Source organism: Solanum verrucosum, unplaced genomic scaffold, assembly GCF_900185275.1.
Source record: "Solanum verrucosum unplaced genomic scaffold, falcon-dt-bn FXZP01000144.1, whole genome shotgun sequence".
Taxonomy (NCBI): Eukaryota; Viridiplantae; Streptophyta; class Magnoliopsida; order Solanales; family Solanaceae; genus Solanum; species Solanum verrucosum.
The window spans coordinates 1,141,403-1,155,295 of record NW_026020773.1 but is presented as its reverse complement, the minus strand read 5'-3'; the positions used below and the strand labels follow the sequence as shown (position 1 = coordinate 1,155,295).

The 13,893-nt window shown below is 31.2% G+C and overlaps 2 protein-coding genes across 2 annotated transcripts; both read left to right on the top strand.

Moving 5' to 3' along the window:
- Positions 1 to 2,667: 2,667 nt before the first annotated feature.
- Positions 2,668 to 3,121, top strand: LOC125813015 (uncharacterized). The gene is made up of 2 exons (XM_049492503.1): positions 2,668 to 2,905; positions 3,096 to 3,121. The coding sequence occupies exons 1-2, from the start codon at positions 2,668 to 2,670 to the stop codon at positions 3,119 to 3,121; spliced, it is 264 nt and encodes an 87-aa protein (XP_049348460.1).
- Positions 3,122 to 5,704: 2,583 nt separating this feature from the next.
- LOC125812890 (uncharacterized) lies at positions 5,705 to 7,876 on the top strand. The gene has a single exon (XM_049492354.1). The coding sequence runs from the start codon at positions 5,733 to 5,735 to the stop codon at positions 7,710 to 7,712; it is 1,980 nt and encodes a 659-aa protein (XP_049348311.1). The 5' UTR covers positions 5,705 to 5,732; the 3' UTR covers positions 7,713 to 7,876.
- The last annotated feature ends 6,017 nt before the right edge of the window (positions 7,877 to 13,893 follow it).

The following is a 13,893-nucleotide window of genomic DNA, read 5'->3' as shown; positions in this document are numbered from 1 at the left end:
TATCCATCACTTAAATTTGAGGTATTTAAATGTTCCAAAAACATTAAACACCTATAAATAGAAGATTCAATAGCATAACCAAATCATCCAAAAAAAAAAAACACATTTAAAAAAAAAAGTGAAGTACAACATATTATAAAATAAAAAATAAAAAAAATGGAGGAATCAAAGAAAGTTGTTGCAGTATTTCTTGTTTGCATTATTATGATTCCTTCATATGTACATTTCTCCATGGCTAATGAAGAAAGTAAAGAAGAAAAATCTAAAAAAGCATTAGGAAAAGTGTTAAATGCTTACAAAAAATGTTACAACAATTGTGAAAAAGGATGCTCAAATGCAGGACATAATTCTAATTATTGTGATGAAAAATGTGAAAATCAGTGCGACAAGAAAGTGCTCAAAGGTAAATATTTTTTTATACTGTTAGTATATATAATTTCAACCTGCGATCGATACTATACAATAATTTTTTTAACAAACTAAATGTAGTTTAACCTATTATAACATATTGATATTTATGATATACATATTGATAAATATTCATAATTGTGCAAACATAAAAATGTTTCTTATTTTCCGTTTTCTAATATACTTTTTTATTTTTGCAGAAGATACCGAAAGTTTTGATTAAAAAATAATTTGAAGTCGTGAAGATGGATTAAAGGATGCAAAAATGTTCCTTAATATAGCAAAAATAGGAAAAAGGAATAAAAAAGTGGATTCATATTCCATTTTAATTAGTTTGTTCATTTATATTTACCACTGTATTTGCCATTATTATTATTTTGGTCGATAAGATTATATGTATATTAGTTAATTAAGATTAGAAAAAAGTAATAGGGTTTGAACATTACGTGTTACAAAAGATGGAGAATTCATCTGTGACACTGTTCAATTTTAATATTCAATAAAATTAATTAATTTATTTAATTATTGTTGTTTATCTCAAGTCAATTGTAATTATATAATTTTTCATTTGATGTGCGATATTATTTTGGCAATGACATAACTAGATAGAGTAGAAAGAACATGAATCAAAAATTAAATTTTATGAATTTTTAAATATAGGATAACGATGTTACAAGTAATAATAATAATTAAAAAAATATTGTTCTATTCATTTAATTTACTTCATTCTCATGACACATCTTTCTAATGTTTGGGTTCTTAGAAACTTCTGTATCATTCCTAGCCATGTTGAAATTTATATTAAAATTTCCAGCACATATATTAACTTTTAAATTTTATGATCTTAATGTTTTATATTTGTAATTTTTATATTTTTATTAATATATAAGTTAGGAGTATTTAAAAATTCATCGCATTTACGTTCATTGTCTCAAAACTTACATGTTGTGATCTATCTCATCAAAATGCTCAAAATGATGCCTTTGCCTGTTAAAACAATGCTATTGACGTGTTTTGAGTCCAAGATCGTAAGTTATTTCGAGAGAAAAGTATTGAAAAGACCCATAAATTTATCACAAATTATTCGTTTTTTAATACAAAGCTGATTGAAGTGTTGAAAACATCCTTAAAGTTGACAAAATTTAGAGGTATATTTCACTCATATATGTTGCAAGATCAGGGGTGTATTTGAGTTCAGTTAGTAAAATAAAGAGATATTTTTAAGACTGTCAAAAATTTGAGAATAAAATTAATAATCTGTACCAAATTTAAAAATATTTTCAATAGTACTTCTCTCTTATTTCTACTTTTCTAGAAGAATGCAATATAATGTTTGTTAATAAATGTAGAGACAATGGCCAAAAGCCTTTTTAATCTATATCCAAATTTTCAACTACACATTTTAACTTTACGGGAATCCTATCACCTCTAAAGTGTTTAAAATTCTGAAGTGTTTAAAACTGTAATTAAGAATATTTTTAAAGCTATCAATAGTTCATGAACAATACTAATATTTTGCATCAGGTGTAAGAGTGTTTCCAATGTTTCTCTTTTTAAATTTTATAGCATAGATTTTTTGGTAATGAAAATTTCATATATCATTTAGTGGTCGAATATCACTACAAATTAATTTTTCTTTTTTCTTTCCTAAAGATTTAAAAAAGAGTATTAGTGGCGACTCCGGTTGCGACAAAAGTAGGTTTCTTAATGACCTTGCTTGCCACAAAAACTAGAAAATGACAATTATTTTATTATAATCAAAAGCACATCTAAATTTTTACTTTTTCGGAAGTTTCATATCAACAATTTATCATGAATTTTATGTACCTAAACAATTATTTTTTGGTATCAAAACACACATCAGTACTGGGTTGCTCAAATATTTATTTTCAGTTGATACTGGGCATGTGTATGTCAACTTAGTATAGATGTGTGTTTTATATATATAACACAAAGAGTGATAATTTAAGTAAGTAAATAATTGAGTTATGAAACTTTATATGTGTTTAACTATTTAGTAATCCATAAGTCTTATTACCAACCACCCAAAAAAATAATTGTACAACCAAAATTTTCCTGCAAAAATGTATATCCATCACTTTAATTTGAGGTATTTAAATGTCCGAAAAACACCTATAAATAGGAGATTCAATAACATAATAACCAAAAATAAACACAAAGCAACAAACACATACAATTTTTTTTTAACATAAGTGAAAACGAAACATAAATTACAAAAAAATAAAAATAAAAATAGAAATGGTGACATCTAAGAAGCTTGTTGCAATGTTTCTCGTTTGCATCGTTATGATTTCTTCATGTGTTTACGTCTCCATGGCTGACGGAGAAAGTAATGCAGAAAAATTTGAAGAAGCATATAAATCCGCTACAACTGACTACGTAGCTTGTTATAATAATTGTCAAAAAGAATGCTCCGGTGGATACACTCATTGTGAGATGAAGTGTGACGAAGATTGCACCGCTAAATTGCTCAAAGGTATCACTCTTTATCCTGCTTGGTGGACGAAATCTTCTTTTATAAATACTACTATATGTTTTGCAATTTTAATGTATAATATGTTTGGTTATGATTTTCTAACACGTTATTATGTTTTGCAATTTTAACGTATAATATGTTGGGTTACGATTTTCTAACACGTTATTATGTTGTGTTTTTTGTTTTGCAGAAAGAATTGAGAAAATGAAAATGTAGTTGTGTGGGTGGAGAGGGGGAGGGGGGCAGAATAAAACGGTGGGTTTTTTTTTTAATTTTAAATTTCTGCTAATTAATTAAGTGATTTCTTAGAATACTGAGTTTGTAATTTTTAAGATCCAATAAAATCGTTTCGTCTTAATCTTCTTAAAATTTTAGTTTTTTAAACTTATGTTAGTGTTAAGTTATTTGGTAGATCTTGCTTGAAATATTAATGGTATTGTATTACGGATCATCTTCTTTATTGCTTATATTTTTTTGTTTTAATTTATATGATGATGATGTGAAGATGTTATTATCGAGTTAAATAATTTTCTTTGACTATAATTTTTTATACATATTTTGATTTATCAACCATATTGTTGGTTTGTAGTATTTTTTTTCCATATATTTTCAAATCTGTAAATTTTTTAATTAAATTTAAGTGTTTGACCCTCGTACTTTGAATTCGTCGTTGCAAGCATTTTCTTTACTATATATGTATAATAATTAGAGGTGTTAAGTAAGAGTAGAGGATATAGAGTCGTCTTTGATATTAAACGCTTTATCTTTTAAAATAGAACTTTTCCACACAAATTCAAAATTAATTAATCAGATCCCCAAATGAATATCAAACATTGAATAAAAAATCAAAAAGCACACACTATCTATTGTAAATATGTGTAGCACAATTTGAGTCGTTTTTTTATATATGAAATTACTTTTAACCAAAAAATAAACTAAAAGGACAAATTTACTCAGATAAAAGTAAAAAAAGACGTTTTTAAATCATTTCTAATACGTTAAATGACATTATAAACATTTTTCAAATTTTAAATATGAAATATTGAATAGTCCATTTAGACCATTTGAATCTTCTAAAGTTTTCTCACCAACTTATTCCATTCACACTCAGTATTTATCATATCAAGTTAAGTACGTGCTAACACTAAAGGAGTAGATAGATATAGGCTTGAGTTATTATAGAAATAAAAAATAAATCAGAGTTAAATAATATTCAAATATTTAATTTATAAAATATGCATATAATATATATTTTATATATAATCCAAATATATTGCTTAGACAACTAACTTTACTAAAAACTAGGTTGCCATTGTGGACTTTTAAGTAGCAGCCAAAGACTAAAACAAAGCTAGCTATCAGAGTAGTTTGGGATAAGGAATCTTTTTCCTTTCCCATGGGAGTCAAACTCAAAGTTTTAAAAAAACGTTTTTGGAGCGAGCCGCAGAGCGGAGCATAGTTATCAGAGTAGTTTGGGATAAGGAATCTTTTTCCTTTCCCATGGGAGTCAAACTCAATGTTTTAAAAAAATGTTTTTGGAGCGAGTCGCAAAGTGGAGCATAGTTAAAAATTAGGGACGAAGCTAGTTTGAGGTTAGGTTCATTGATAGAAAATTATACTGTTTAAATATGATTAAAATTTAATTTTCTCTTTTGTTTAGTTTGTGTATTTACCTCATATTTTGAACTTTTGTGAATTAAAATATATTAGGATAATCTGATTAAAAAAATTCCTAATTAAAATTAAATTGCTAATCAAATTCTTAAATTAATGCCAAAATAACACAAAATTCAACTTGTTATAAATTGTTAAGAAGTTGAAAATTTTATAAGTCAAAATATATTTTATTTCTTAGTCCTATTTTTTATTTTGGCATAATACATAAATATGCACTTTAACTTGGCTTCAAATCATATTTATACCCTTCAACTTTGGGTGTGCACAAATAGACACTTAAACTTGTGTACAGTTGAACAAATAGACACACATGTCCTACATGACATTTTTTTGTCCTATGTGGTATCCTACGTGTATTGTGTCAGGTAGGACTCGTATGTTTACTTGTTCTACTTTATACAAGCTTAAGTGTCTACTTGTGCATATTCAAAGTTGGAGGACATAAACGTAAAATGAGGTCAAGTTAAAGGGCACATCTATGTATTAATGTCTGTTATTTTCTGTCTTTCGCCAGGTAAAAAGGAAAAAAAATTATCAACATGCAAGAATAAATAGTGTTGATCATAGTCAAAATATATTACAATTATATATCATGTTGATAATTTTTTTTTCCTTTTTACCTAGCTAGTAATAGCACCCTAAGTTAAGTTTAGATGCGTCTCTGAAATTTCGGGTATACTCTAGGAGTACTTGTGCCTTGTCACAAATTATAACGTTGAAACTCCATCATTCTTCATCACTTATTCTGGTTTGATGTTTCTAACTGTAAGTTCCTTCTTATATTTTTTAAGGCATAATATATAATTATGTCCTTCAACTTGATGTCAGCTGACATCTACGCCCTTCAACGTTGGCTTTGAGTGTGCACAAAAACATACTTAAACTTGTATAAAATTCGACAAATACATACTCCAACTTTAGCTTACGCTTTGGCCCCACAATGGGTAAAACACAGGTCAAAACAAAACAAAACAAAAGACCAAACGTCATGGCTAACGTGAACATTTTTCCACTTATCTTAGATCCGATGTCACATTCAGTAAGGATTTATGATACGTGTATAGTATATCCAAATGCAGCTGAAACTTCTCTATAAATTATCATTTCCCATCTCTGCAGAATCACATCAACAAAATTATTAACTATTATTATGGATTCACAATCACCAAATGGTTCAATTATCTTCTCTACTGTTGGTAGAACCAATTACGGTTTCGATATCTTCTCCCTCAAATCTCCATTGTCTTTCCTCAATTCCCCAATCACGGAGCACCGTCTCACAGACGGTGCATCCGTCAATTTCAACGGTCAATTCATTGACGAAGACCAAACACTGGTCTTCGTCTCTGAAAGATCAGGTGCTCCTCGCATTTACTTGAGACAACACCCCTCAGGAATCGAACTAATTCCTACTTCAATTAATAGCTTATTTCTCGATCGTCCGATTCTTCGGAATAATCGCCTCTATTACATCTCAGCTCATCAGCATTCCGAAAAAAATTTCACAAGCTCCTCTGCTCTTTACTGCACTAATATCGACGGCGACAATGAGGTAACAAGATTGACTCCAGAAGGATCCGTTGATTATAGTCCTTCGATTTCAAAATCTGGACACATGATTGCTGTTGCGTCCTATGGAAATCGTCGTTGGTCTACCGATGAATTTCATGATCTGAGTACTGATATTGTTGTTTTCCCTGTATCTAAACCTGATATGAGAACAATTGTGTGTAGACACGGTGGCTGGCCAACTTGGTCCGGTGATTCGACGATTTATTTTCATCGACAAGCTGATGATGGATGGTGGAGCATTTTCAAAGTCGATTTGCCTAAGGATTTATCAAATTTGGTTGATGAGAATAATGGTTCGATTCGAGTTACTCCGCCTGGTGTGCATTGCTTTACTCCTGCAGCAGCAGTAGCATCATCAGACCGCTCTAAATCATCAATTATTGCTATTGCAACTCGAAGACCCGGAAAGAGCTATCGCCACATTGAAATTTTCGATGTGGAGTCTCAAAAGTTCTTTCCGGTGACAGAATTGATTAATCCTACCATTCACCATTACAATCCCTTCTTCTCTCCTGAATCGACTTTCCTCAGTTATCACAGATGTCGAGGCGAATCGTGTTCAGGAGAAACAATAATTCCTTACTTGGACCCTGTAATTTCTCCGGAAAACGGACTGAAAATGCTGAGGCTTAATGGATTCTTCCCTGCATCCTCTCCATCCGGTGAATTCATTGCATTCAATCCGGGATTCACAGGACTCGAAATCGTCAAATCAGATGGATCGAAAAAATGGACATTGATCAAAGATCGTACATCTTTCTGCAATTCGTGGTCTCCAGTTGAACCTGGTGTGATTTTTACATCAATCGGACCTATATTCGAATCAGTTAACACGACTGTACAAATAGCGCGTGTTTCGTTCAGTTCATTGAACTTTAATGACGATGAAATTCCGGTAGATATAAAAGTTCTAACAGGGGAAGAGACTGGTAATAACGCATTTCCTTCTTGCTCGCCTGATGGAAAGCATGTAGTATTTCGTTCAGGTCGTTCGGGGCATAAGAATCTGTATATTATCGATGCAGTCAATGGAGAAATGGAGGGAGGAGAAATTCGTCAGTTAACGAATGGGGCATGGATTGATACGATGCCAAATTGGTCACCTGACGGAAAACTAATTGCATTTTCTTCCAACAGACACAATCCGAATGACATTAATTGTTTCAGCATCTACGTTGTTTATCCGGATGGATCAGGGCTCCGGAGGATCTACGTGGCAGGGCCGGAGGGATCAGAGGAAGTAGATAAAGAGAGATTAAATCATGTATGTTTTAGTAAGGACAGTGAATGGCTCTTGTTTACGGGCAATTTGAGCGGAGTGACAGCAGAACCGGTGTCGTTGCCAAATCAGTTTCAGCCGTATGGTGACTTATATGTGGTGAAATTGGATGGGAGTGGATTGAGACGATTGACGTGTAACGGATATGAGAATGGAACTCCAGCTTGGCACTCCTCGACTATGCCAATGGAGACTACTACAGGAGAAACAGAACGGAGCGTACTAGTAGGAGAGAAGTTAAAGGGTGAATTTGACGATGTGCTATGGATGAAGTGTTGATGACAATCATAGCATACTCAGTGTAAATTCCACACGTGGAGTGTGGAAAGGGTTCGTGTGTTCGTAGTCTTACCCCTATCTTATGTCTTTTGTTGCTCGCTCGTGAGTTCAGATATCATGTTGTACTTGTTTGTATTGGTTGTAGTACGGAATAAACATTATCAATAAAGTCATGTTAGCTTAAATGAGTAGTTAAAGAAAACTAACAATAAAAAGAATATTGAGCATCAATAAATCCAAGCAACAAATCAAAGTATAAAAATACAACTAAACTTACGAAGGACATTACCCCAAATAGGAAGAGGAGATGTTTGAATGCCTCAGTGAGGAGGTAGGTATAAGGAGAGATAGACCGAACAAATATTAGAGAGAAGTGATTAGACAAGACGTGACACACTTGTAACTCATCAAGGACATAACCCTAATTTGATATGTTTTACGTGAGTCGAGTTGAAGGTCTATCGGAAACAACCTCTCTACCTTTACAATGTAAGGATTCTTACACTTTACTCTCCAGCCTTATACCTCACTAGTGGAATTACATTGGGTATGTTATTATATAACCAAACTTCTCACATCAGTAATTTCAACAATTACTATGTTATAACGTTGTTTGCGCATTGTACGGGTTCCAAGGTCGTTTGGTAGAGTGTATTAGCAAAATTAATGTATGCATTAACTCTGTATATTAGTAGTATCTTGTTTAGTGCACTTTCTCATGTTATGAATAACTAATGTTTGCATTAGTTATACACTCTATTATGTATAGGGGAGTGTATTACTAATACCATGGATTTCTAGGTATTAGTAATGTAAAGGAATTTAATGCATGCATTAGCATTTTAAAGACACAATTACCCCTCAAAACCCTTTTCATCTTTTTCACAATAATTGTGGAAGATATTTTTGTAAATAAATATTTTTATACAATACATGATATTTTTAATACATCAAATCAAACAATGCATAAGAAATAATCTATGTATAACTAATGCAAGCATAACTAATACAAGCATTATTAATTATTTTTATACACTCTATCAAACGACTAGTTTAACTCAAAATAGAACTACAGCAAAGACATATTTTCTGGTAAAACTATATGTGGAACCAAATGGGCTAAAATTGAACAGTTAGTAACAATAACAATATAACACATCTAGTGTAATTTCATATGCAAGGTTGAGGAGGGCTAAGTGTAAGCAATTTTTACCCTGTGCAAGGAATAGAAATTATTTCCAAAAGACCCTCAACTCGAGCAAGGCATGTCTAAGCTTAAATAATTCACATATTCAAGTATCTCATACAAACCAAAAAGTGGGATCAAATAATTATTTTTTAACATTAGAAACAACTAAAGTGCCTTTAAAATATCCACGGTTCTGGTTCTTTATGCTTTGTAACTGTCTCATGAAATTCCAAAACGTGGACCAACAAGCTTGATATTTAAGCTTGGCATCAAAGTAGCTATATATATACTCGACAATTAAATACCTCAACTTTAAGGATTCACATTTAGACATCTGTAACTCGTTATCACTGAGTCAGTTAAACACTTCAACTTACAAAATAATTATTTATACATCTTCAAAATCTATGTGTCACATCAACATCAGGTGTACACGAAACACAAAGAAATTTCCATCGACACAAAATTGGAACGAATTGAAATGTTTAGATGTGTATATTTTCAAAATTGAAATGTTTAATTGTCAGTTGAAGTTAAGCTAAGATGCATATATATAATGTGCCATCCACCCTTTACCTAAGTGGGAAGCAAAAGACATCCTTTGCTTGGGAATAAACTCCATTACTATTTACTTTTGAGCATGTCAACCTTTAAAGTGGAATTATAACAAGAGCTTTACATTAGATATTCTCTAAGCAAAGACGTGCGAAAACAATAACCATCTCATCAAAAAGTTTAAGTCGTACGTATACACCCTTTTGCAGGTGGATTTGATTATTTTATATAAGAATCTGTCTTCATTTCCATGGCATATAACTAAAGAACCCTAAGAAGAGTAATATATTTGAACATACTCTCTATCTTTTTCTCTTCTCTAAAATAACAACATAAAAAGAGAGAGACATGTAATATTGTTGAGGAGAATGTCGTCTGGTTCGAGATCTTTCATAAGAAGGTAACATGCAATGACAAGTTTTCATATAATGAATGATTTCGGACCAGGCTTCATTCCCCTCAACTCTGATCCAACAAGTATGTGTTCTTAATTTTTTATTTTATAATTTCTTTTAGGGTGTATTTTTTCACAAAGGAAAATATGTTTCTTGGAAAAAGTTTGCTTGTTTCATCGACTAGACCAAAAACGTGATTAAGTTGATAAAGAGGTGCACTTGACTTTGATTCTCATGTTGGCCTTTACTTCGGCTACTAATATAAGGGTTCTGTCTTGGAGATTGGGAATCCGTGTGTAGAATAAAGGTCCGACTCCAAGTTGTAATTCAAGAATAGTGGTGTTGAGTTTCTTGATTTCTTATTTATATTCTAGTATGGTAAATAAGCCCAAATTTATTTTTATATATCCCAAAAACATTTACACGAAATCTAGCAAAATACTATGGGCTAACTCATTCCGTCGAAAAAATCTCCAATATCTAGTTGCGTCGGCTTTACAACAAAACACAATATGAATGAAGATACATAAGTGTACTATTCCGTGGTGAGGGCAAAATTAGCTTAACAATCGCCCATAGATGAGTATTGGAAACTTTGAGAAAGAGTGTATTTTCATCGCGAATGAGTCAATTCATCGATCACAGGTTAACATATTACATCTCCATAGCTATAGCCTTGTTATGATTTTACCTCTATCAAAAGGTGTACCACTATATATAACACGTGTCAGTAAGACCACCAAAAGTCTTTGTAACAGTAATGTGCTACAGAAGTCATGGGTAATTACCAATCCGATGATTTTGCAAGCTAAGACCAATATCCTAGGTGTGACTTTTGATATGTGTTTTTGCGTATCAATTTCTGTTTGTTCTTTAATTACACTCCCCCTCTGATATTTTTTCTGATAATTGGGATAATATACAATTCCAAATTATAATTTTAAAGTTTTTTTAAGAAATGAGCGCATTACGTCACATTGCAGGTTAAAATGAATTGAGTCAATAAACATACATGTTGAATTACAACTTGTCCAATGTTTGTTTGTGATTAGATGAGCTATATATAGTTTATTTGAACTAAAATATGGGTCATAAATCTTTTTACTTTTCTTTCAATTTCTTTTATTCTAATAATATTTTTTAAAAGTTAATAAATTTTGTGGATCACCCGTCTAGAAAAAGGGCGGGAAGGTACAATGAGAAGATTAGTATCAAAGTCTAGAAAATCCAACTTAATTATAAAAAGATCGTTCTTTTCAGCCTGTACTCCAAACAAGTAAAAGTTGTTGGCACCCACTAAGACCTGTTTCGGGTCAATCTCATATATCAAAGCAAACAACTTCAATAATAGAATTGTCACATGAATTGCATGGAGTTCCCTGATCTCGATTCAAGCTCGAATCCTTTCTTTATTAATTTTGGAAAAAATTACTGAAATATACGTCTTATATTTCCCTTATTTCTAATATTCTCTTCTATTTCTAAAAACATCTAAAATCCCTTATAATTTAATTCTCTCCTGATTCTAAATTATTTTATAATGTATCCAAGCTAGTTTTTAATGTATCCGAGCTACATATTATGTTCCGGTTTATTTTATAATGTATCCAAGCTAGTTTTTAATGTATCTGAGCTAATTTTTAATGTATCCGAGCTACATATTATGTATCCGGTTTGTTTTACTTTTTCATAGCATGTCCATGCATGGGCTTGGGATTTAAGGCCTTGTCCTTTTGATGTTATAATTAACTAGAGATATACATAGCTCAGTTTGGTTTGGTTGTTCATTAAAAAAATCCTGAACCAATTATGTCGGTTTATTAAACAAGTGACAAAAAGTGAACATAGAGAAGCAATTCTTTGGGGCACTAAATTAAACATTTTATCTTTTCTCTAGATGCTATGCTTACCATATTCCACTACAAGATGCTCTACCTTACTATCAACTATTAGCAAGAATAAAATCAAATGTTATCGAGTACACTCTTTTATTCCTCGCAACTACTTTTCTAAGTACATTCGATGGAGCAAGAGGAAGAACTCCTACGCAAACATAAAAGATTGGAATCGTAGGTCATTTTCACTACTCTTCTAGTTGGATTAAACTAATTCATAGCTCTAAAAGAGATAGAAAAAGTTGTTTTTACACTGATGATGTGAATAATTCTTATATTAAGAATATGCTTAATATACTATAGCATGTTGTCTTCCTTATTTTTCAATCACTATTTCTACTTTATTATGAACAGTTACTTGTAGTTATTTTATAAATGACTTGATTAGAGAATAAACTTTTTTATATTATCGCGTTGCAACTTTTTGGTATAATAATTTGGTATCTAATACCCACTGGCCAAACTTATCTGATCTTACTCAACATACGGTCCATTGAAAAGCGAACAAGGAATGTGTTCCCTATCAAAAAAAAATTCATTTTCATAATTCCCTTGCTCATTTGAATCTTTTATGAGAACAAATCCTATAGGTTAACGTACATCTATAGCCTTGTTATGATTTTACCCAAGTCAAAAGGTGCACCACTATATATAACACGTGCCAATAGTCTTTGTAATAATAATGTACTACAAAAGTCATAGGTAATTACCAATCCGACGATTCATTTTAATTTGGAATTGTATATTAATTGGGATAATATACAATTTCAAATTAAAATTTTAAAGTTTTTAAAGAAATGAGCGCATTACGTCACATGTAAGCGGGTTAAAATGAATCAAGTCAATAAACATGTCTGTTGAATCATAACTCGTTCACTATTTGTTTGTGATTAGATGAGCTATATAGTTTATTTGAGCTAAAATATGGGTCATAAATCTTTTTACTTTTCCTTAAATTTCTTTTATTCTAATTATAGAACTTTTTTAAAGTTAATCCTGTCTAGCAAAAGGTCTTAAAGGTATAATAAGAAGGTAAGTATCAAAGTCTAGAAAATCCAACTTATATAAAAATAATTATTTTCAGCCTTTACTCCAAACAAGTAAAAGTTGTTCGCACCTACTAAAGCTTGTTTCGGGTAAATCTCTTGTATCGAAGCAAACAACTTTAATAATAAAATTGTCGCATGAATTGCATGGAGTTCTCTGATCTCGATTCAAGCTGAATCCTTTCTTTCTTTCTTTTTAATTTTGGCCTCACAAGCTAGCCTAACCTGTCCATGCATGGGCTTGGGCTTTAAGGCCTTGTCCTTTTGATGTTATAGTAACATTTTTTTAAGTTCGAGTTTCTTAAGGTTGACAAAACCTTCAAAAAATGAATCTATATGACACTCTAGGCAAAGCGCACATAAAAAAAATAAGGAAACGTGAAGTGCTATATAAGACTGACACAAGTTCACATGAATGTCTTTCATAGGTATATTGTGAAGATTGCCTTAGGTTATATTTTGAAGTTGCTTTCATAGGTATTCCAATAGAGAACTAACCAATGATTCCTTAACAAAATATAATGAATGTCTTAGTCATATAGAGTGTGTTAGCTTTCATAGTTGTTGCCTTTCTTATTCACAAAACAAGTGACAAAAAGTGAATATAGAGAAAAAATTCTTTTGGGCACTTAATTAACATATTCTTTTTTCTAGATGCTATGCTTACCATATTCCACTACAAGATGCTCTACCTTACTATCAACTATTAGCAAGAACAAAATCAAATGTTATCGAGTACAGCAACTACTTTTCTAAGTACATTCGATGGAACAAGAGGAAGAACTACTACACAACACAAGCATAAAAGATTGGGATCGTAGGTCATTTTCACTACTCTTCTAGTTGGATTAAACTAACTCATAGCTCTAAAAGATAGAAAAAAAAGTTGTTTTTATATTGACGATGTAAATAATTTTAATATTAAGAATATGCTTAATATACTATAGCATGTTGTCTTGATTAGAGAATAAACCTTTATAATGGACAGTTACTTGTAGTTATTTTATAGATGACTTGATTAGAGAATAAATCTTTTTATATTATCACGTTACAACTTTTTGGTAAAATAATTTGGTATCTGATACCCACTGGCCAAACTTA